Source organism: Schistocerca gregaria, chromosome 1 (genome assembly GCF_023897955.1).
Source record: "Schistocerca gregaria isolate iqSchGreg1 chromosome 1, iqSchGreg1.2, whole genome shotgun sequence".
NCBI lineage: Eukaryota > Metazoa > Arthropoda > Insecta > Orthoptera > Acrididae > Schistocerca > Schistocerca gregaria.
In genome coordinates this window covers 9792635-9814023 of record NC_064920.1, presented here as the reverse complement: position 1 = coordinate 9814023, position 21389 = coordinate 9792635, and the positions used below count along the sequence as shown (strand labels likewise).

General features: G+C 41.9%; 1 protein-coding gene across 2 annotated transcripts in view; it reads right to left on the bottom strand.

Moving 5' to 3' along the window:
• Positions 1-1069: 1069 nt before the first annotated feature.
• The window catches only part of LOC126322412 (methionine synthase reductase-like), a 63138-nt gene continuing 42818 nt past the window's right edge, over positions 1070-21389 (bottom strand). The window contains exons 8-10 of one of the 2 annotated variants that reach the window (XR_007559079.1): positions 2338-2476; positions 2155-2262; positions 1070-2054 (exon numbers count right to left, since the gene is read on the bottom strand). Coding sequence is in view for 1 of the 2 variants with exons in the window: in XM_049994366.1 (XP_049850323.1) it covers positions 2172-2251; positions 2338-2476 (219 nt within the window). In the remaining variant the exon portion in view is untranslated. The remainder of the gene's footprint in view (positions 2055-2154; positions 2263-2337; positions 2477-21389) is intronic. The other variant, XM_049994366.1, reaches the window with a different exon arrangement.

Below are 21389 nucleotides of genomic sequence, written 5' to 3'. Positions count from 1 at the left end.
ATGTCATCTCTTGAAAGTCCATCTTATCTATCATTGATTGGATTAGAATAGGTCTTACCCAAGCTGTGAGTAGCTGCTGATACTGTGCACATGTCTGGTATCATCTTTTCCATTTCTGCTCGTCTCTTCTCGACATTACCATATCGTAGGTATCCATAGTGAGGTCCTGTAACACTGGCAACAGTCACCAAAGTTTTAAGATCTACATGTAAGTCAGTCTGACCTTCCTCTCTGTACTCTCTGCTGTCCATCATTAAGTGTCCATATAGTCCTTTGGATATCAAAATGAAAGTAATTCTGTGTTTTCTATCTTGTACAATTCAAGCACACTTAGAGTTGCATTTATTTCTATTCTAATATGTGTGATACTTGTTTTGTGGTGCATGCTGTATATGGTAAGAAATGTTAAGATTTCAGTCTACAAAACTGTTGAAGAAACTGTGGCTGTTGAAATCAGTTTGCTCATTTATAAGGTTTTTGGGAAAATATTTCTCTGAGCAACAGTGTCTCAAGTTGTAAGAACAGGTCTAGGCGACTGTGTGCACGTGTGTCTTGATGCACATAATAAGCTCTTCTTGGAAACTGTTGCACTCTAAGTTATATACTTCACTGTGTTCTACTAGGGATGTATCAATAGTGTTTAGTTGTGCTAGGTAAGTCATAACAAATTTTGTTGTTTGTGGACAGTAATATTTCTAGATACGTATTCTTAAACAAGCTGACATATACTTAGGTATGGTTTACTTGGATGCATCTGTTGTGTGTCACTGTCTTTTGTGTAGTGCCGTCATTAACATTATTAGACAGTATTCTGTTTGACAACCTGTCAATTGCTTTCACTGAGTACCCACTGTAATTGTAAAACGAGATGAACTGTTTACTGCTATATCAGTGCACTATGTTCCCTGTACATGTGAAAACTATGTTTCCTAGGAAATTTATAGGATGATCAGTTTCATATTCTGTAGTGAAAGACATATTTTTGAGAAACAAATTAAATACTGAAAGAAATTCACAGAGTTCATTTTTTTGGTACCCTTAAACTAAAAATAAAGTTTTAACAAACAAATCTTTTTTGTATTTTTATTCCAATTTACGGATATTTAGCATCTCCTGGCTTATGAAGATGTTACAATTTTATTATTGTCATTATAGTCATATGACTATCCAAGTGACATGGAAACGAGATGTGTGTTTAATGGAAAATTGGATATTTAGTCAATGGCTGTAATTTTCACAACATATATTTATATAATTTAGGAGTAAAGGAGACAACTTACTAAATAGTAAAAGCGTACACACTCGTATGAATATGCAGTGCAAGGCCAATTCAAATCTGCATAGTGAAAGAAAGCGGCCCCTGGGCATGTTGCATGTAAACATGTTCCGACAACACTGCCTTTGGCCGTAGTTTTGCAGTTACCATACTTTCTGGTGGAAAATGAATTGGTGATTGTGCCCGCATAAAATGCTGTGCAGAGATTTCCACAGAACTGGTATATGAGAGGGCATAGCTCCTTTTGTGGGTGGCCCTGCCTCTGATTGGACAGGATGGGCCTGGGTTAAGATCTATACCCACACCCCTACCCATCAGCTCCTCTCTTCCGGTCCGGCATGCACCTTAACAATTGTGTGTTGCATCCCGTGCCCATACCCTGCTCCCAACCTCCATGCTCGATTGCAATTCCAGCATGCACGTGTGCATGCACCTGTAAGCAGAAATCTATACTTTTCATGTGCCAGTCTATGACTCAACACTTCCACAATTTGGCCAGCTGTCTCCTTTATGTCTAAATTATTTACATTGTGCCAGAACTTTCCTAACAGCAATGTATTTATGTATGTTGGAAACAAGAAATAGACGAAGAATTACACTTACAACTGCTTTGTATATTTAATTTTATTTTGTGTGTGTATCTCACAAATAGAGTTGCCTCAGTGGCCAAGACAAGTGATTAGGGCACAGATCTCTCACTCAGCAGGGACCTCTGGTCATGCGGAGAGATAATTGAAGTATCATCTGTCAACTGCAGTATCGTCTGTCATCGAAATGTCTGAAAATGTGCAATGTCTACCCTTTAAGTCTGTTCGACAAAGAATGTAGAAGGCGAGACTGGAACTGTAGCAAAATTTAAACATTACAAAAATACTCACCTAAATTGAATTCTAAGTTACCTCCATACATCTTGCACATATCTTGCAGAATTTTTCAGTTGTTTTATACAGTTTTGAGCCGCTTCTTCAGATATTCCTACAATAAAACTATGGAATTAAATTTGTACTATTAAATAAGCACAAATGCTAAAAGTAATCACTTTTCCATGTTATAAGCAGTACCTTTTTCTTTCTGGATAACATATGAAATTGCTTCCTGAACATCTTTAGCCATATTTTTTGCATCGCCACAGATGAATACGGAACCACCTTCATCGATTAGTTTTGTTACAAATTCTTTCCCATAAAGTCTCACATTATCCTGAAAAGGAACATTATATAAATAGAGGAATCGAAGCAATGGTATCATATTAATGTGTAAATAAGTCTTAAAATATAAATAAATTGTGCACTTAATACAATACACGACAATCTTGTGTAGATAACAAGACACTTGAGAGATTAAATGTAGCAGCTACATTGCCCTGTGGCTCTAGCCTGACTGGGATGAGGTCTTCTTTCTGGTGAAGTAGGTGGGGAGAGGACGGGAAGGTGGGATGAAAGACAATAAAGCGAGAGCATAGAAGATCACTGTGGCACATGCAAAAGAAGTAATGCACGAAGGTACGCAGCATTTGTTGAGGTGGTGTGGAGCAGGGCAGGCAGAATATGACAGTGCAATGGAAGTTCCACAGAAAGAACATCATCAAGTGCAAAATCAGTGTTTCGTATTATCACAAAATAGTGGAGCATGTGTAAGGGACACCATACTCGAGTTGGGGTGGCAATAATTGAAACAAAGTTCAGTTTCATTGTGGTAATATTTTATCATGAAATTAAAATCGCTGTGTTTTTCCTTTGAGAGCAAAAATATTTTGTGGATTCCAACCTGCATGTGCAAGAAATTTCCAGCGATTACAAGAAACTAGTGTGCATATACGTATATGTACAACCGCTGCCCCCGCCCACAATGAACCATGGACCTTGCCGTTGGTGGGGAGGCTTGCGTGCCTCAGCGATACAGATAGCCGTACCGTAGGTGCAACCACAACGGAGGGGTATCTGTTGAGTGGCCAGACAAACGTGTGGTTCCTGAAGAGGGCAGCAGCCTTTTCAGTAATTGCAGGGGCAACAGTCTGGCTGATTGACTGAACTGGCCTTGTAATGCTAACCAAAACGGCCTTGCTGTGCTGGTACTGCAAACGGCTGAAAGCAAGGGGACACTATGGCCATAATTTCTCCCGAGGGCATGCAGCTTTTCTGTACGGTTAAATGATGATGGCATCCTCTCGCCGGGTAAAATATTCTGGAGGTAAAATAGTCCCCCATTCAGATCTCCGGGCGGGGACTACTCAAGAGGACATAGTTATCAGGAGAAAGAAAACAGGCGGTCTATGGATCAGAGCGTGGAATGTCAGATCCCTTAATTGGGCAGGTAGGTTAGAAAATTTAAAAAGGGAAACACATAGTTTAAAGTTAGATATAGTGGGAATTAGTGAACTTTGGAGGCAGGAGGAGCAAGACTTCTGCTCAGGTGAGTACAGGGTTATAAATACAAAATCAAATAGGGGTAATGCAGGAGTAGGTTTAATAATGAATAGGAAAATAGGAATGCGGGTAAGCTACTACAAACAGCATAGTGAACACATTATTGTGGCCATGGTAGACACGAAGCCCACGATTACCACAGTACAACAAGTTTATAAGCCAACTAACTCTGCAGATGAAAAAGAGATGGATTAAATGTATGATGACATAAAAGAAATTATTCGGATAGTGAAGGGAGACGAAAATTTAATAGTCATGTACGAGTGGAATTCGATAGTAGGAAAAGGAAGAGAAGGAAACGTAGTAGGTGAATATGGATTGGGAGTAAGGAATGAAAGAGGAAGCTGCCTGGTGGAATTTTGCACAGAACATAACTTAATCATAGCTAACACTTGGTTCAAGAATCGTAAAAGAAGGTTGTATACATGGAGGAAGCCTGGAGATACTGGAAGGTTTCAGATATATTATATAATGGCAAGACAGAGATTCAGGAACCAGGTTTTAAGTTGTAAGAAGGGGCAGATGTGGACTCTGACCACAATCTGTTGGTTCTGAACTGTAGATTGAAACTGAAAAAGGAGGGAATTGGATAAAATGACTAAACCAGAGGTTGTACACAGTTTCAGTGAGGGCGTAAGGGATGGGGGGAAAGAAAGGATCAAGTAGGTAGAAAGACGAGGGCTAGTATAAATCCTTGGGTAACAGAAAAAATATTGAATTTAATTGATGAAAGGAAAAAGCATAAAAATGCAGTAAATCAAGCAGGCAAAAAGGAATACCAACGTGTCAAAAATGATATCGACAGGAACTGCGAAATGGCTAAGTAGGGTAGGCTAGAGGACAAATGTAAGGATGTAGAGGCTTATCTCACTAGGGGTAAGATAGATACTGCCTACAGGAAAATTAAAGAGACCCCTGGAGAAAAGAGAACCACTTGTATGAATATCAAGAGCTCAGACGGAAACCCAGTTCTAAGCAAAGAGGGAAAAGCAGAAAGGTGGAAGGAGTATATAGAGGGTCTATACAAGGGTGATGTACTTGAGGACAATATTATGGAAATGGAAGAGGATGTAGATGAAAATGAAATGGGAGATACGATACTGCGTGAAGAGTTTGACAGAGCACTGAAAGACCTGAGTCGAAACAAGGCCCTGGGAGTAGACAACATTCCATTAGAACTACTGACAGCCTTGGGAGAGCCAGTCCTGACAAAACTCTACCATCTGGTGAGCAAGATGTATAGGACAGACTTCAAGTAGACTTGGAGAAAGCTTTTGACCATGTTGACTGGAATACTCTCTTTCGCATTCTGAAGGTCGCAGGAGTAAAATACAGTGAGCGAAAGGCTATTTACAATTTGTACAGAAACCATACGGCAGTTATAAGAGTCGAGGGGCATGAAAGGGAGGCAGTGGTTGGGAAGGGAGTGAGACAGGTTTGTAGCCTATCTCCGATGTTATTCAATCTGTATATTGAGCAAGCAGTAAAGGAAACAAAAGAAAAACTTGGAGTAGGTATTAAAATCCATGGAGAAGAAATTAAAGCTTTGAGGTTCGTCTATGACATTGTAATTCTGTTACAGACAGCAAAGGACCTAGAAGAACAGTTGAATGGAATGGACAGTATCTTGAAAGAAAGATATAAGATAAACATCAACAAAAGCAAAACGGGGATAATGGAATGTAGTCGAATTAAATCGGGTGATGTTAAGGAATTAGATTAGGAAATGAGACACTTAAAGTAGTAAATGAGTTTTGCTAAGATGTGTAACCTGACCCACGATCATCATAATGCATATCAGATCCTAAAATATCTGAACCCTATAGCACAATGCGTGTACTGAAATCTCCTAAAAGGATCAGGGCAGTTGATCAACAAGATGAGTGAGGACTCCATTGTCAAGAGGCTCGTGTGGCGGTAAGTTCACAAAGTATATCGTGATGGCAACTTGGGCCACTGTCCAAATATCAACTGCTTGTAGTGCTGTGGTTAAGGGCACATGTGAGGAGTGAAAGTTGTCCTTGAAGAACACTGCTACCCCACCTCTCAACCTGTCACCACTAAGGTCATCTTTTCTGCATAGGTGATAGCCTCCAAGTACAGGCATATCAGTCTCTTTAAACTGAGTCTCTTGAAGACAGGGACAAAAGGATATGTCCTGTAGAATGAGTCTCTATTCTTCCAGATGAGTCCTGTATCCATTCATATTCCAGTGGAGTATGGGGGCCTTTTTATTTATATGTGTGGTTTTGATTTATCCCTATCTTTGCACCACAGTGCTGAGGCTCTTGCAGAGCAAGGTGGGGTTGAGGGGCTGCCTGGGTCAGATGATGAGGCACCCAGCTTCATGGGCTGCCTTTCCTCACTTACAATAGGTTGCTTTTCCTGTGCAACTCAACAGTGTATGGCCAACACACTGGTATTTGAAGCAACACACAGGGGCTAACCCTAGGTCAGAGGAAGCCTGCTATGATGTGTTCAGGCAGCGTCGGGGGACTGAAGATCACAACGAAGGTTGTTGTCTTACCAATTTCGGCATTACTCCTACAAGTACTTTGCTTCACATCCACTATGCCCTGTGCTGCCTATCTTGTTTGCATTCGGCAACATCGATGTCCATCATGGCAGATGAACGCGCCTTTGCTCGAATGAAGGGAGTTTACAGTGACAGAGGAATGATGGCACTTACCAGTCCCCAGTTCAGTAACCTTGAGGTTGCCAAGCACGTACCCAGCAAACAAACGATCCTGAGGGCTACTATAAGTCCCTCTGAGAAGTCAAAGGATTTAGGTCAGTTCAACAGAATATATAGTGTCTTGAAGGGGGATGATAAGACGAATAGCAATGTAAGTGAAACAAGAGTAATGGAATGTAATATAATTAAATCATTTTATGAACAAGATTACTGATTTCCCCTGCCACAAAATGCCATCTATCTGAGAATTAAATTATGTGGTGGTGAGGGGAATTAAATTATGTGATGTTGAGGGGAATTAGATCGTGAAATGAGACGTTAAAAGTAGATTAGTTTTCTTACTTGGGCAGCAAAATAACTGACTACAGCTGATTTAGAGAGGATTATAAAAATACAAATTGGTACTAGGAAGAAAAGTATCTCCCAAAAGAGAAATTTATTAATTTAGAATATAAATTTAAGTGTTAGGAAGTTCTTTCTAAATAGGTTTGTTTGGACTGATTGATTTAGGAAGGTTATGGGACTAAATGGTGAGGTCATCAGTCTCACAATTCAAAAATTACTTGCGTAAGATAGAAGGGTCTGCTGAAAGTGGGCGCATCCAGTCAGAGGGGTCAAACTATAAAGCAAGGAAGGTCAAATCTAAAAACTGGAAAAACAAAGGGATAAAAGAGTGGTTTTAGCAAGGACAAGTGGTCATTGGTGCCAGACGCAGAAAACGCAAAAACATGCACCAACCACAATCACCCAGCCCCGGGTCCAGGAGTAAAGCAAACCCTTATAACTTAAAATAAAAACCACTTTCACAAAGAAAACAGGATCAGTTCAACCATTTGTGAAAGGTCTACTAACATAAAAGACAAAGAATCTGGAAGGCTATACTTAGTACGAAGGGCCAAAAGATGAAGATATTCTACCAAGACATGGTTCCATAGCCATAGGGGTGGCTCATTATGCAAGAAAGAGCAATGGGCGAGCCTAGTATGATTAAGGCATAAGATAGTGGGCTACTACTCCTGAGAGGAGTGAAAGAAAGACCACCAAACTGCAGTAGTCTCCTCAATTACATGGATTTTATTATTGACAGCAGTAGTACACCAGATATCACTCCACTTTTGAGCAGCAAGAAATTTAATGTGATCTGCACCTGGAATCATGAAAGAAAATGAGAGGAAGTATCTGTCTTTCTAGCCAAATGGGCGACCATTCATTCCCCAGGAGGCCCACACAATGGGACCCAAGGAAAGACAACTGAGCAGGCGGCATGGTCAAGAGCAGAGAGTAGTAGGTCATGGATAACAGAGACCAAAGGTTGATGAGAGCAGCATCAGACTACAACCTGCAGGATACTCACCGAGTTGGTACATATTAAAATACTATGGAAGGAGGTCTCGGTAACAAAATGGAGGGCCCTGTTAATGGCTAGCAGCTCCGCTGTGAACACACTACACGACTACGGCAATAAATAGTGTTCCATTCCAGTAGGAGACATAAAAGTGTATCGTGTCTTATCCATCATTTTAGAACCATCAGTAAAGAAGATGGCAGCACACTGCAACTCTTAAAGTGTGGAATATACAAGATGCTGGACTACCGTAGGGGCAACAGAGACTTTAGGACCCTGGAATAAGTCAGTCCTAATCCATGGTCTAGGCACCATGCGGGAGGAAATCCACAGGGCACATTCCAGAGAGTGGAGATGGACATCCTGACGGGGGAAACTGAGATGCATTCCAACGGAAATTCAGCCCGAGGGCGGATATCAGGCAGGAGATATCCCTTGTTTGTAAAGAGGACAGAGTACAGAGAATCGTCACGAATCATCAAATGGTGATTGTTTAACAAACCAGGAGTTGGCTCTGTTGCATATGTAGATGGGGAATCCCTGCTTATGCGAGTAGACTATCCACGAGACTAGTGCATGGAAGGAGCCACTGAGCCATAAGCCTGACAACAATAATCTAGTCTGTATAAAACCAGAGTAACATGGTGTGCACCCCAAGATGTGTGGGCCAGGAGGCAGAGAGCATTAAGCTTCTGCATGCAGGTAGTTTTCAGGTGGTGAATATGGGCACCCATGTCAGCCTTTTATCAAAAATAATGCTCAAGAAAAGGGACTGTGCTACAATATCTAAGACCTACCAGATGATACCTTGGAGCTGGTAGATGCTACCAAGTGGGAGCTGCACCAGATGCAAAAATCTTCGACATACAACACCGATTTAACCACAGGCTCAACAGAGGTTACAAGTCCATTGATGGTGATGAGGAACCCTGGGGGATACTGTTCTCCTGGATCTGTGGGGTGCTGAGTGAAGCTCTGACTCCAACCTGGAAGAGCAGTGGGGAAAAAACTCGTGGATAAAAATCAGAAGGGGGCCATGAAAGTTCCAGTCACAGAGGGTAACCAAAATGTGACGGCACGAAGCCATGTCATATCCCATATATGGGTCAAAGTAGACTGTGACAAGGTGTCAGCATTTAGAAAAAGCCTGTTGAATTGCTGTTTCCAACCTGAGTAAATGATCAGTTGTAGATCATCCTTCCTGGAAGTTACACTGACACAGCAACAAAAAGTCCCAAGATTCGAGTGCCCAACATAAACTGAAGTTAACCATCCTCCTGTGCAGTTTAAAAAGTAAGTTGGTTAAGAGAATCGGTCGGTAGCTATTGAGAGACAGTGGGTTCTTCCAGGGCTTAAGTATGGGGATAACTATGCTTTCTCACCATTGCGATGGGTAGATACCCGTGAACTAAATGTGGTTGAAGACCCTGAGTAGACGTTGCCTCTAGGTAAGGTCCAAGTGTTGGATCATCTGATTGTGGATAGAATCCATGCCTGGGGCCAAGTCATGTGAAGAGGTAAGAGCCTGCAAGAATTCCTATTCAGTGAAGGGTCATTATAGGCTTCATCTTGGAGGGGGGAGACTGAAATAGAGGGAGGATTCTTCAACTTGCCATTTCTGCCGGAGAAAAATAGCAGGATAGGAAGAGGACACCAATTCTTTTGCAAAGTGTGTCACGAGGTGTTCTTTAAGGATTGATGGATGAGTACATAGAGTACCCTGTAGGATAAGACTCTCGACAAATGATCGTTGCTAGTGGCTGAGAAGGTTACAAAACTTGGGCCAAACCTGCAATGAAGCGGCATACGTCTCCAGGGAGGAAATGTAGTGCTCCCAGCATTACTTTTTACTCTGCTTAATAAGGTAGCAAGCCTTAGCACAAAGATGTTTCAAAGCAATAAGGTTAGTCTTGAAGGGTGCCATTTAAATCATTGCAGCACCCATCGGTGATCCTGGATATGGACTGCTACATCCTTGGTCCACCAAAGTCCCGGGTGGTAATGAGGGGGAGTTGCGGATTGGGGTATAGCAGTGTCTACAGCATGGAGAATAGTGTCAATGAGGTCTTGCACAACCGTATCAATGCAATCTGAGAGAGAGAGGTATGAAGTTCACAGCAAACTGGCTCTGTGGAATGCCCAACATGGGAGCCTGTCTGCCTGGCAGTGGCAGGGGAACAATAGAATCACCGAAAAGTGGTCACTGTCACCAAGATCATCATGGGGTGACGAATGTAGTGAAGCCATGAGTGCAGGGGAGGAGGTCGTGAAATCGATGGCAGAAAAGGTGCCACGAGCAGAACTGGACTGTGTAGAAGAACCGTTATTGAGGAGACACAAATCAAAGTACTTAATTGTTTGGTCAATTAGAAGACCCCACCCGCCGATGCGCCACTCCCCCTTTGGTGGTGGCTTGTAGTGAAGTTCCAGAGGAGGACATATGGCGCTGGAGTTACTGTATTAAGGTTGGCAGTTCAACATCAGGAAGCGGCCTACTTGGAGAGAGGCAGACACTGCAAATAGTGATTGCGGGGTTGTTCACACTTGTACCACTTCCAGGTTGGTATGAAGGGGCATCTAGACACTAATAACATCAGTGCGAACCAAAGTGCAGACCCCTCTAGATGCTACCTTAGGGTCAGCAAGGTTTCGACAGAACGTCCAATAACCATGAAACATTGGAGAGTGGTCATCACGGAAATGCATTTCTTGAAGAGCAACACATAATGCAGAATAAGTGGAAACAAGTTGTTGTATTTCTGGCAGGTGACAGTTATATTCATTGCAGTTCCACTGGATTACTGTGTGGCGAGAGTCCAGGATAGACATGAAGAAACCAAGGTGAGGTCATGTTACTGGGTCAGTGGTCATCACCAACGAGGATAGGATGACATTCATAAAAACTGGGTCTGATTCGGAGTGAGGAGGAGGGGGGTTGAAGGTGCCTGGGAAGTCTTGTCCTTGGACTTGTGCTGCTTCTTCTTCTTCTTCTCCTTCTCCTTCTTCTTCTCCTTCTCCCTCGGAGGAAGGGAGGAGATGTTACCAGTGTGGGAAGAGGTGGCAGTGATGTCTGGATTGGACAGAAAGTGAGCGGCCTTCTGAGCCTTCGAGTGTGGGTCCCTCGTCCAGCCACAGGCTTCCTATCTTGAGAACACCAGGGAGGGAGCCCTGTCCCTGGCAGGAGCCAGAGAAGAGGATTTCTTCCCTGGCTGAGAAGGGGAGGAGTGGTTCCTTGAGAGGAAGGGACAGGAACAGGAACTGCGGGGAGGAGCGGGGGATGAGGAAAGGGGGCAGGAATGGAGTAAGGAAGAGATATGTGGGGGAAGGAAGTAACAGATGCAAAAGCAGAGGACATCGACATTGGGTGGAGCCGGTCATACAGTTGGTGAGTCTCAGAATAAGATAGAGATTCAGCAACTTATACTCTTGGATCTTCTTTCATTTTTTGTCACTTGTGTAATCTGACGAGCATGGAGAGTGGGGGTCATGACAATTTACACACACGTCATAGAACATAGGGCTTCCCTCAGGGAGGGTCCTCCGTGCAGCACCCGAGTTATATAAAATACCCAATAGAGAAGAGTTGAGTGCACCCCGGAAGTTGAGAAGAATTGCGCTACCCTCTCGCTGTAGAGCGGTAAGAGATGGAGAGTTCAACCAGACGAACACATTCATTATTATTCACCCTACTTCTTACAAAGTAATTTTTGACGAAGTGAGGATGTTACAAGAGAGCACGGAAATTGACACTGCTAACATTTGGATACAGTGCCCCGCTGTGTGTTTAGGAAATGATGTTACAACATTGAAGCTCCCACTGAAATAAACACTAATTTGTTGATGTTTAGCACCCATGATGTGATGTTATCGCCCAAGCGCAGTAACGCGTTACTTTGTTGATAATTTAGTTAGCAAGAGACTTACACCCAAATGAATAAAAAGTTTCATTGTAAAAGGTCATAATAGTTCGCCACCCCCTTTTTTTTTATAGCTCACCCTCTTACTTCAGGGATTTTGGGAATTTATGTAGTAGTTAACCCCCCACGAGATGTAATCTCCCTTTGTCTTCCTCGCCCATGCATTGCATTACTACCATTGTTCTGAGTCGCTCGTCTACCTGAACTTGTTCCCGATTATACCCAATTCCTTATCCCTTAATCTAAGCAGCCTTCCGGTTCTCCGCGAGTGTGCTGTTCCGCATAAATGGCCAATATGTCGGGCTACCCTGGTGTTGCCGTCGCAGATGGTTGTTCATGGTTACACCCAGAACAAACCCTGCGTTAAATACAACATGATTTTTCCCATTGGTCAAATCTGTTTTCTTCCTAAGCCCCAACATCCAGTACTAAAGCTTCCGATTCAGTGAATCACTTATGAAACCACTAAATTCCACGGGTACATGCCACCTGTGCTATTTAAGCCACATGCCGTAAGTGGCACAGCCACTTCCCCTTCCGCTTACCTCTCCACTCTTTCCCCTCTCACATGAGTGCGTTACACGACAGATAATACCCCCTCCATCATCACCCAACTAGAGAGAACGGCCATTAAAGTCTTGTCAACGTCACACTTCCCCGCTGGATAAACCACGTGCTCTTCACCCATCAGTCAAAGTTTGTTTACAAACAGTGGGCACTTCTTTAGCGCAGAACCACATTCTAGATGTGAACCTTTTCATATTTTATGATCTGATTATAAACTCACTGCATTCTTGCCCTTCCTTTACATGAAGTTTTGTGAATAGGACAAGAATATTATTAATTGTTTTGTCACTCTGGACACACTTTTTAATTACTTTTTCTAGAGTTTTGCCTGTGTGTTCTCCATGCCTATAACTTTGTTTTACAAGCTTATTTTATGCCATACGACAGTCCACTGATTTAATCCGTAATTCCAGTGTTTTGTCATTATATGCTGAGGCCTGTGGAACTTCATATAGCCATTACCTGTAACCAATACATGGAGGATGTACTAAGATTTTACATTTGTTATCACTCTTCTTTAAATGTACTTAACCCATGCTAGGTGTTAATGATCTGCAGTAAGTCAATTTATTACTTTTTTTACCCAAATATTTTGATTACCACAGATTAAGTATTTTGTTATAATAGCAGATTTTTCCCTCAACTAACAGAAACCACAATAGTTCATTCCTATTTTGTGAAGCATTATGGCATCATTTTAATTTTGTTTGTCTTAAGACTTGATTATATGGACAGTGATGATTTCAACTATTACAGGAGATATTGTATTGTAATTTGAACAAGTTAATATTTTACTATTTTCTTACTCATGAAATTTGATTATAATGCATGTAAATCCCCTCGCTTTTACATGCACTAAATGAAATATTGTTACAGATCCCGCCAATAGTATTAAGGCCCCTCCTACGGCAAACCGTCTTTGCGGGGAGTGAGCGACTCCCTTTTGTAAACAATGTTTGTCACCACTTCCCTGGAAGGGGGGCCGAATGTGCTGGATGGCAGCCAGTCAAGGAATATTTTAGGGAATTGGTTTAAAAAAATTTATTTCAAAGGCCCAGTGGAATCTTTACAAGTAGTTTTCTCCCAGAGTAATTCATGCCTTGTCTATTTCATGCCTTGTCTATGTGACACAAGTCACTTGCCTTTCACAACCGAGGCAGTTCTGTCCAGATAAAGCTGGTGACAGGAGACGCCCTGAGATCTCTGCTGAAACTGCTAGTGAATTCGCACCATTGGTTTTAGCCAATGGCGTGCACGGGATACCGATCATGTGTGTGGACGCTGGAGTCTTCTACGGTGCCTAACACAGTTGCTTCTCTCTCTCTTGTAATCCAGACTTCGAGCAGAACAGGCGTCTTCTTGAAAGGCAGAGCCTCTGGCTCTGCTCTTCGTGACCAGCAACCAACATAAGTCAACATGAACTCCTTCACCTTCCGTTGCCCATTTTAATTAATTGTTCAACCTTCTAGACTGGCCTAAACCTGCTAACTTCCAACCCTAGGTGCGCCGTTTGTACTCTGTATATTGAAATATATTCTCTTTATTGTACTTAATTTCCTCTTTTCTCATTTAACGGCAGCCCTGGATGTCCACTATCAAATCCTGACCACTTGACCTCCCACATACTGCCACCACGAGGTATATTTAACAACCTTCTTCACCCTTCCCTTCCATTTTATACATTACCATTGGTGTCAGACGTTTCTCTCCCCATCCCCAAACCACATCCTCTTTTACAAGTGGTGTCGGAAGTGGGATGTAACAAATATATCCCCCTTCCAATCCTTTACAATTGGAGTCAGGAGTGGGATGTTAGCACCCGTATAACTTTACAATCATTTACACTTCAAGTGCACTCCTGAACTAATTGTTCAAAATAATTTTCTGAGAAACCATTCAGTACAATTTCTGAGGGTGTTTTATGACTATCACCAGCTTTAAACACGTATTTCGGCAACATATCGAGCGTAGACTGAAGTAACCACTAACTGCATGAGTTAGGTACCTATTTGAAATCAGTTCAGGAAGGTATCCCTTTCCCTGGCTGGAACCCGTTTCCACATCCTATTTCTTAAATGGCCCCTTCCCCCCAACAACCTAACCATTAAAATTTCTTTCTCGGGATCCCACCCCTCCTTTTGCAAAGATCTTCACGTTTTCAGATTCTGTTAGTCTCTGGTTCTCACAAACTTGGTACTGCAAAAACACATCTCCATGACACAGGCATCCCAAAAATATCTCTGCTCCCTCCGCACATACTGCTCCACTGTATAATCCTTGCTATATCGTCAAATCTCTGAAACTGAATCCCTTGCTCTCTGGCAAATTGGAGGAACATTCCAGACACCACCTCCATGAGTTATCCAACCTGCTTACAAGCTACTGCTGCCTTGGGGCACCACTATCCTTATTCAACCTAACCAGTGTGCCTCCTCGGCAACCTCTCATAGCATGTAAACCCTACCTAGCTGACCTTTTCAGCTTGCCTCATCCTCCAAACTTCCCTGACAACACTCCACCAAAACCAGAGCTGAGACGTTCATCTAACACTATTGTTAACCTTTCCACTGAAGCACTCAGCCCCAACAGAAGTTCCTGTCCCATCCAAACACCTCACCTTTTGTCCTATACACAAATGTAAGCACGTTGGACTTGTCAATGACCTACTCCCCTCCTCCTGATCCCTGCAATGGAAGCAATTCTTTGCCACCAGTCCCTCCAACGAAAGGTAACATAATCCCAATATTGAATACTGACTCTCACAGTTCATCCTCCCCTCCTCCCGCATAAATTGCCCCTCGACCTTCTAGGACGTTCTTACCTCCAACTTGGTCTCAGCATTCTTTCCCAGGTCCCTTCCTCAGAACATCAGCCTTTCAGTAAAAGAAAGGGCAGCCAAACAAAATCACAAAGCAAATTCTGACCTAATCACTCTACCTGCAGATAAAGGTTCCACCACTGTCATTAAGTGACTATATGGCAAAAGGTCCCTGCCAATTATCTGAATCCTCCCTCTATAAATTGTATCAGACTGATCCCATCCCAGAAGTTCAATACAACCTCCAATCCCTGTTTAATGCTTATGGCCTTCCCAGGACCTCTCCCCTGAATCCATTACCCTCCTCACCTCAATGACACCCCGCACACCCACATTCTACATACTCCCCAAAATCCATAAACCCAACAATCTTGGGAGACCCAATGTAACTGAATAATGTGCCCACAGTGAAAGAATTTCAACACTCATTGACTAACACCTCCAACCAACTGCCCATAATGTCAAAGATACTAATCACTTCCTTCACCCATTCTCCACCATCACTGTTGATGCCACCCCCTGGTAAACCAACATCCATCATCCTCACAGTCTTACTGCTATTGAACACTACCTTTCCCAACGTCCTCCAAACCCACTACTTCATTCTTCATACACATTACTAACTCTATTATTCACCCACAACTACTTTTCCTTTGAAAAGCAGATATGCAAACAAATCTGTGACACCCACATGGCACCCTTCTATGCCAACATTTCATGGGCAACTTAGAGGAGACCGTCCTAGTCTGCCAAAACTCCAAACCCCTGATGCTATCTTCATGATCTGTCCACAACAAACCCACCAACAGTAACTACATTTTGAGTACTGGCATCTCTTCCTCTTCAGAAAATCCCTCCCATACAGCCTTGCCACCTTGGGGATGGCATATCCGCAGAGACAAGAACTTCCTGTCCCAGTATGCTAAAGATCTCACCCAGCCTTCACAGATACGCACTATCCCCTGAACCTAGTCTCCAAGCTAGTCTACAAACACATTTCCTGTGTCGTTTCCCTAGAAGCCCCTATGTGACAGTTGCATTCCTGTCTGAGCTGCCAGAGTTGACAATCGTGTTCATGACCTGTGCTTGAATGAATGAATGAATGAATGAACAGGTGCACGTTTTCTTCTCTGAAGAAGGCTTTGACTGAAAGCTAATATCTTTTTGTTGTTCCTGTCTGCAACTCAATATGTCATCTTAACACTGACAGTGTGTATACATGGACAAGGAAAAAAAATCATGGATTATTCCTATACTTTCCCTCGGAACTGTAAAAGCTGTCAATCCTTTGAATGGCTATGGTTTTATACACCAGCGTGGAACTTTCGAGTACTTTAGAAAACGAAACTGGGAGGGGGATAGGAGAACACATTTAGGAAAGATCTTAGATGTGTAGCAAAATGTATGCTGCATATTTTCGTATTACGAAAGTATAATTGCAAATTCCACCAAATACCGCATGTTACTTTCCAAAGCATTGAAATTGAGATTGCAATGCGCTCTTGTAAGTGTCACAGCTCATGTTACATGATCTCATCAGCCGATGACAGCGGATATTCAGAGTTTAGGACACGTGATGTAATCAGCCAATTGCAACCACTGTTAAGTAGCACGAACGCACAAATTAGAAGAGTTAATGGTTTAAATTACTCTACATAGTGTTGCTACAAGAAAAGCAATGCTTCCACATACAATATTGGTCTCTAAGATTTGTGGGGACATAGAACCACAGGCTCAACTCCGAATAATATCACTACTCTACCGCAGCGAGAACGATCGTAACTTTGCCAGATCAGTTCTCTGCCGTACGCGCTCTATACTGCACGTATTGTGTATATGCTCGAGAGTAAAAGTATTCATAGTAATTGATGTAAGTGCAAGTGATTATTTATCATTGTAACTACCACAACCGCTCTCCACTCCCTACAGGTTAATAAGCTGCAAGACAAGCTAAGCTTTCACATATAATGTTGATTTTTTGCTTGTGTTACACTTTAAGATACATCGCACTTATTTAATGTCACGCAAAAGGAAATTTACGTTGAAGGTAAAGCATAGTTTACAAGACACTAGATTGCAGGCAACTGCGCAACCGGCCACTGCAAATGCCTGCCGCACCTTTGTCCGACTCGGTGGTGAAATTAAACGCTTTTGGTGTGGTCCAACTTCGGTGACACTAGTTGCAAGAGTTTTGAGGCTATATGTGTTCATAGTGTATGAACAAACTGAATTATGAAGTAGGGAACAGAGAATAATGTTCGCTTCTTGGATATCTATGCTTTGCATAGGTATTTGTGGGATTTCAGTGATGCTGATTACAAAAATAAGCAACATATTGCTGCTCCTGAGACTGTCATGTGCGATCAGAACAGAAATGGTTTGACAATATCTGAGCTGCAGTGCAAAATTTATTGAATTAGGAGCACATACACAATTGAACAAAGAAAAATACGAGCAAGTAGAATTCTGGCTGTGGAAATGCTCTTGTTTTCAAGACTAAAATTTCCATCGTTCAAGTTGGCCGACTCTTTTAAGGAATATTGTTGACACGAGGTAAGGGTACACAGATCAAGAATCTGCATGCTTTATTCAATATTCATCTATTTAAAACGTCGCAGCAGTGCTCCCCCTTCACATTCGTTTGAATTTTGAGATAATGCAAATGTACAGATTTATCTCCAAGACATTAGTTTGCAAACCATTCTCTAAAAATGCGGCCGGCTTCAAATAACTGTTAATTTTAATAATTCTTAGTTAATGTTAATAATTATTGGTGTTAATGAAATGACGTCTTCACCGACTAAAATTGCATCTTCTAGCATGCCGAGTGTTCTCGACTGTAATGTGATTTGTAATTTCAGTTTCAACAGTGCTTCGTGTATTACAGTATTTTTTCCTTATCGCACAATTTACTCTATTTAGAAGAAACGTAAACAGTTCTAGTGACATTCTAAGATAATTAAAAGAACTTCTTGGATCTTCCATTATAAATTATTGTAGCAAGTTTGCTGAGCAACTGAGCTGACATCTTTTCTTCATCCAGTCACAAATCGAAGCACATTTGTCCCCCCCCCCCCCCCCCCCTTATGCAGCGATTCCACTCAATAAGCTTTAACTCCATCACAACTCGTGCGGCATGCAGCTGCCAAAACTTTCATTTCAGACACGACTCAGGAACCCACAAAACGACAAAACTGAAGTGTATACTGGTGTCGCAAGCCTATATGAAACCATTTGCGTGCAACTATTTCCACGCAACGAGTGGCACAACCCAATGTCATCTTATAAACACTTTTCAGACCACCATTTGCAATATTTTCCTGCGACCTGTTAGAAATAGGTTCATTTCAGCAGTTGGCAGAAAGCTCCAGATGACAGGCATCACAGCGTTTGCACAGCTACGATGATGCAGAAAGCCCACATGTTGGTACATTAAAGACCTTACACTATGTCCTAAAAGATACAAGACATCGGAGGATACTCCAAGAGCATCGGAATTTCGTGAACCATACTAAAATGCATAATTCGGCTTATAGTGCACATTTGCATGTCCAGATTCCCAATGAAGTAGGCCTCGACGTGATATTAAGCTTTTCAGTAGTGTTTTCGGGATGTAAATTTTTTTGGAGTACCAGTACTGTATTATTTCGTGTTTGGTAATTATGGCATACTGCTACACATGCTAGAAGATGAAAAGGTGCACTTGAAATGTAGTGAACAGTTGAAACTAACCAATAGCATGAAATTAAACACTTCATTTCAAATAAATTGACTGCCTCGGGGCAAAAGATTAATAAAAGCCAAATTTCTTCAGAAAACCAACAAAAATAACTTCATTGTTCAGCAAGGCGATTAATGCCCTACTGTCAGAAAAGTGGAAATAAAATAAGATCTAAAAGTAATATTATTCTAGCCTTTCATAATTATATGGATGTATTTTATTTTCATTTAACGTGAGAGTAGTAAACGAAGAGAAAACAGCAAAATCACTAAATGTAAACACAGAGGTCAAATGGAGACCACCCATCTCGCCACTACAATTCAGACTGCACTGCACATCTGCAATATTTCCAGAGCTCCCCCCCCCCCCCCCCCCCCACCAAGTGTTTGAGATAGGACACCAAATAGTTTAAAAAATTGACTTTTCAAAAAATGTTCATCATTTTGTAGTGCACATCTTTCTGAACAGTCTGATACATAAAGCAAAAATGTTTGAGAAAATGTAAGACGTTATTTGGTCTCAAGCGTGCCAAAGTGCAGAGCCACACCTCTTCACATAGCATTCTTCTATCGCGCGTCACTGTATTTCGCTCTTGGAATTCAAATGTGAATATTTTCTAATGAATGCCATCAAATTATATTCACGACAGTTTGGGGGGAGGGGAGGGGAGGGGGGGAATGCAATTAATACTGGATGGGATTATTTGTAACTGGAGGAACAAGAACTCTTTAGAAAATTTGCACTCTTTATTGCCTATTCACTAATAACGTGCCGTTTTGTGTGACATAAAATTAAATATGGGATACATAAAACCATAAAGACAAGACACAAGCAAGATAGTACACATTTGTTCAATCCTTAGGTCCTAGCATTTTTTCCTCTCTAATCTTGCTACAGCTTTACATGGCGTGCTTTCCTTTCTACAAAAGAATCTTACTTCATCAAACAATTTGCTACATGAAAAATCGAAATGTCGTCTAATACTGAAAAATCTGTTAATATAAATAGTATACAAGACTGGTGTGATTTCTCGATCTGATTACGTCTGTCTGCTAGATGAAACTAACTAGGCCTGTCTACTATTACAGCAATTGTAACACACACCAAATAAACGAAACTGTTTTGCCACAAATGGTCATTTTTATAGCACGACACAATATAATTCACGAAGTACCAACATCAAATGCCGATTAGGCCTGCTAAAGGCAAAAAAATTTTTGTCAGGAAATAGTTTCACATTTCATTCATACGCTCCAGCTTCTCAAGCATGAGATCGAAAAGTAGTAGTACGAAATTTTGTATAAATTTGGAATCGTCACATTCTTCCATAATTTATGTAATGTCCCCATTTGTTCTCATTCCTCTTTCTTTCTAACAAACAATCTTGTCATTACTAATTCTGTCACTATTCCTGTCAGTGTCAAGACTCATTCTCTGTTAACTTCACCAACCCTGCCACAATCATCGGTTTAGTTATCCTGCTTTTATTCTCCGGTTAGACTTTATTACGTGTTCGTACAACGTGTTTTCCGTGCTACTCCCAGAACTGAACTTAAGTGGCTGCTAGTCAGGGACTGTACAACTGGCCCTTACTAGTGTAGCGATCTGGCAAAAACGTTTCAGTCACAATTTCATTTTCTTGGTGACACCGAGAAGATAATACGTATTGGTTAAAGACAGTCATGGCTGCAATTTTAGTTATTTATTTTTCAACGACATGTTTCGCCTTATTTAGGCATCTTCAGGTTATCTTTTCTAGATGGACACGAGAGGCACCAAGATCTGCATAACGCGTTCCCATTCACAGAAGCGAGGAACAGAGTAAAAAGATGGGGGCTCAGGTAGAAAGCATAACCAGTACTGTTAAGCATTGGTTTGCTGTATGCCACATGTGGATTGGAAGAAGGTAATACATGATCTTTCTTATCTGTTATTCCTGTTTGTCACTTATTTCCACTCTGGTAGTCCAAATCTATGGCTTTCGTTAGTAATTATAACAAAGCTGATCATTCGCAAACCCAGTCAAAACCCCATAACAAACAGCGATTGGCAGTCACCCGTTCGGCTCCACTCCGTTCAGCTCGTACAGCCCCTTCCCCTTTTTGTCTGCAGGAAAGTTTATTTCCATATGCGACTGGGATTCCTCTGGCAGGCGCACGATGAACCTCTACAAAAATCAACTTGTGATTTATTCAGAAATCAACAAGTAAAGTGTTGAAAATCATATGAATAATCGCTAGATCAATGTGCGCTGGATGCTAGATGCTTTCTGAAACAAGGTCTTTTTCCTCAAGAATACGAATTTGTCGCCCCCCCCCTCCCCCTCGCTTTCTCGTGAAACTGCCACCCAGGGCAGGCACACTCGTCCCCCCCCCCCCTCCACAAACACACACACACACACACACACACACACACACACACACACACACACACACACACACACACACACACACACACACAGATCTGGGCCTGCTGTGCATGCATGAATCTGGCAGCTTGGCCGTGCCAGTAAAATTTTCCATGTAACCTCTGGCTACTTGCTGCTACTGCTTGTAAAGCTAACAGCTACAAACTTGTAGCGAGAAGCGGGAGAAGGTACTACTCATACATGATTCAATCATGCA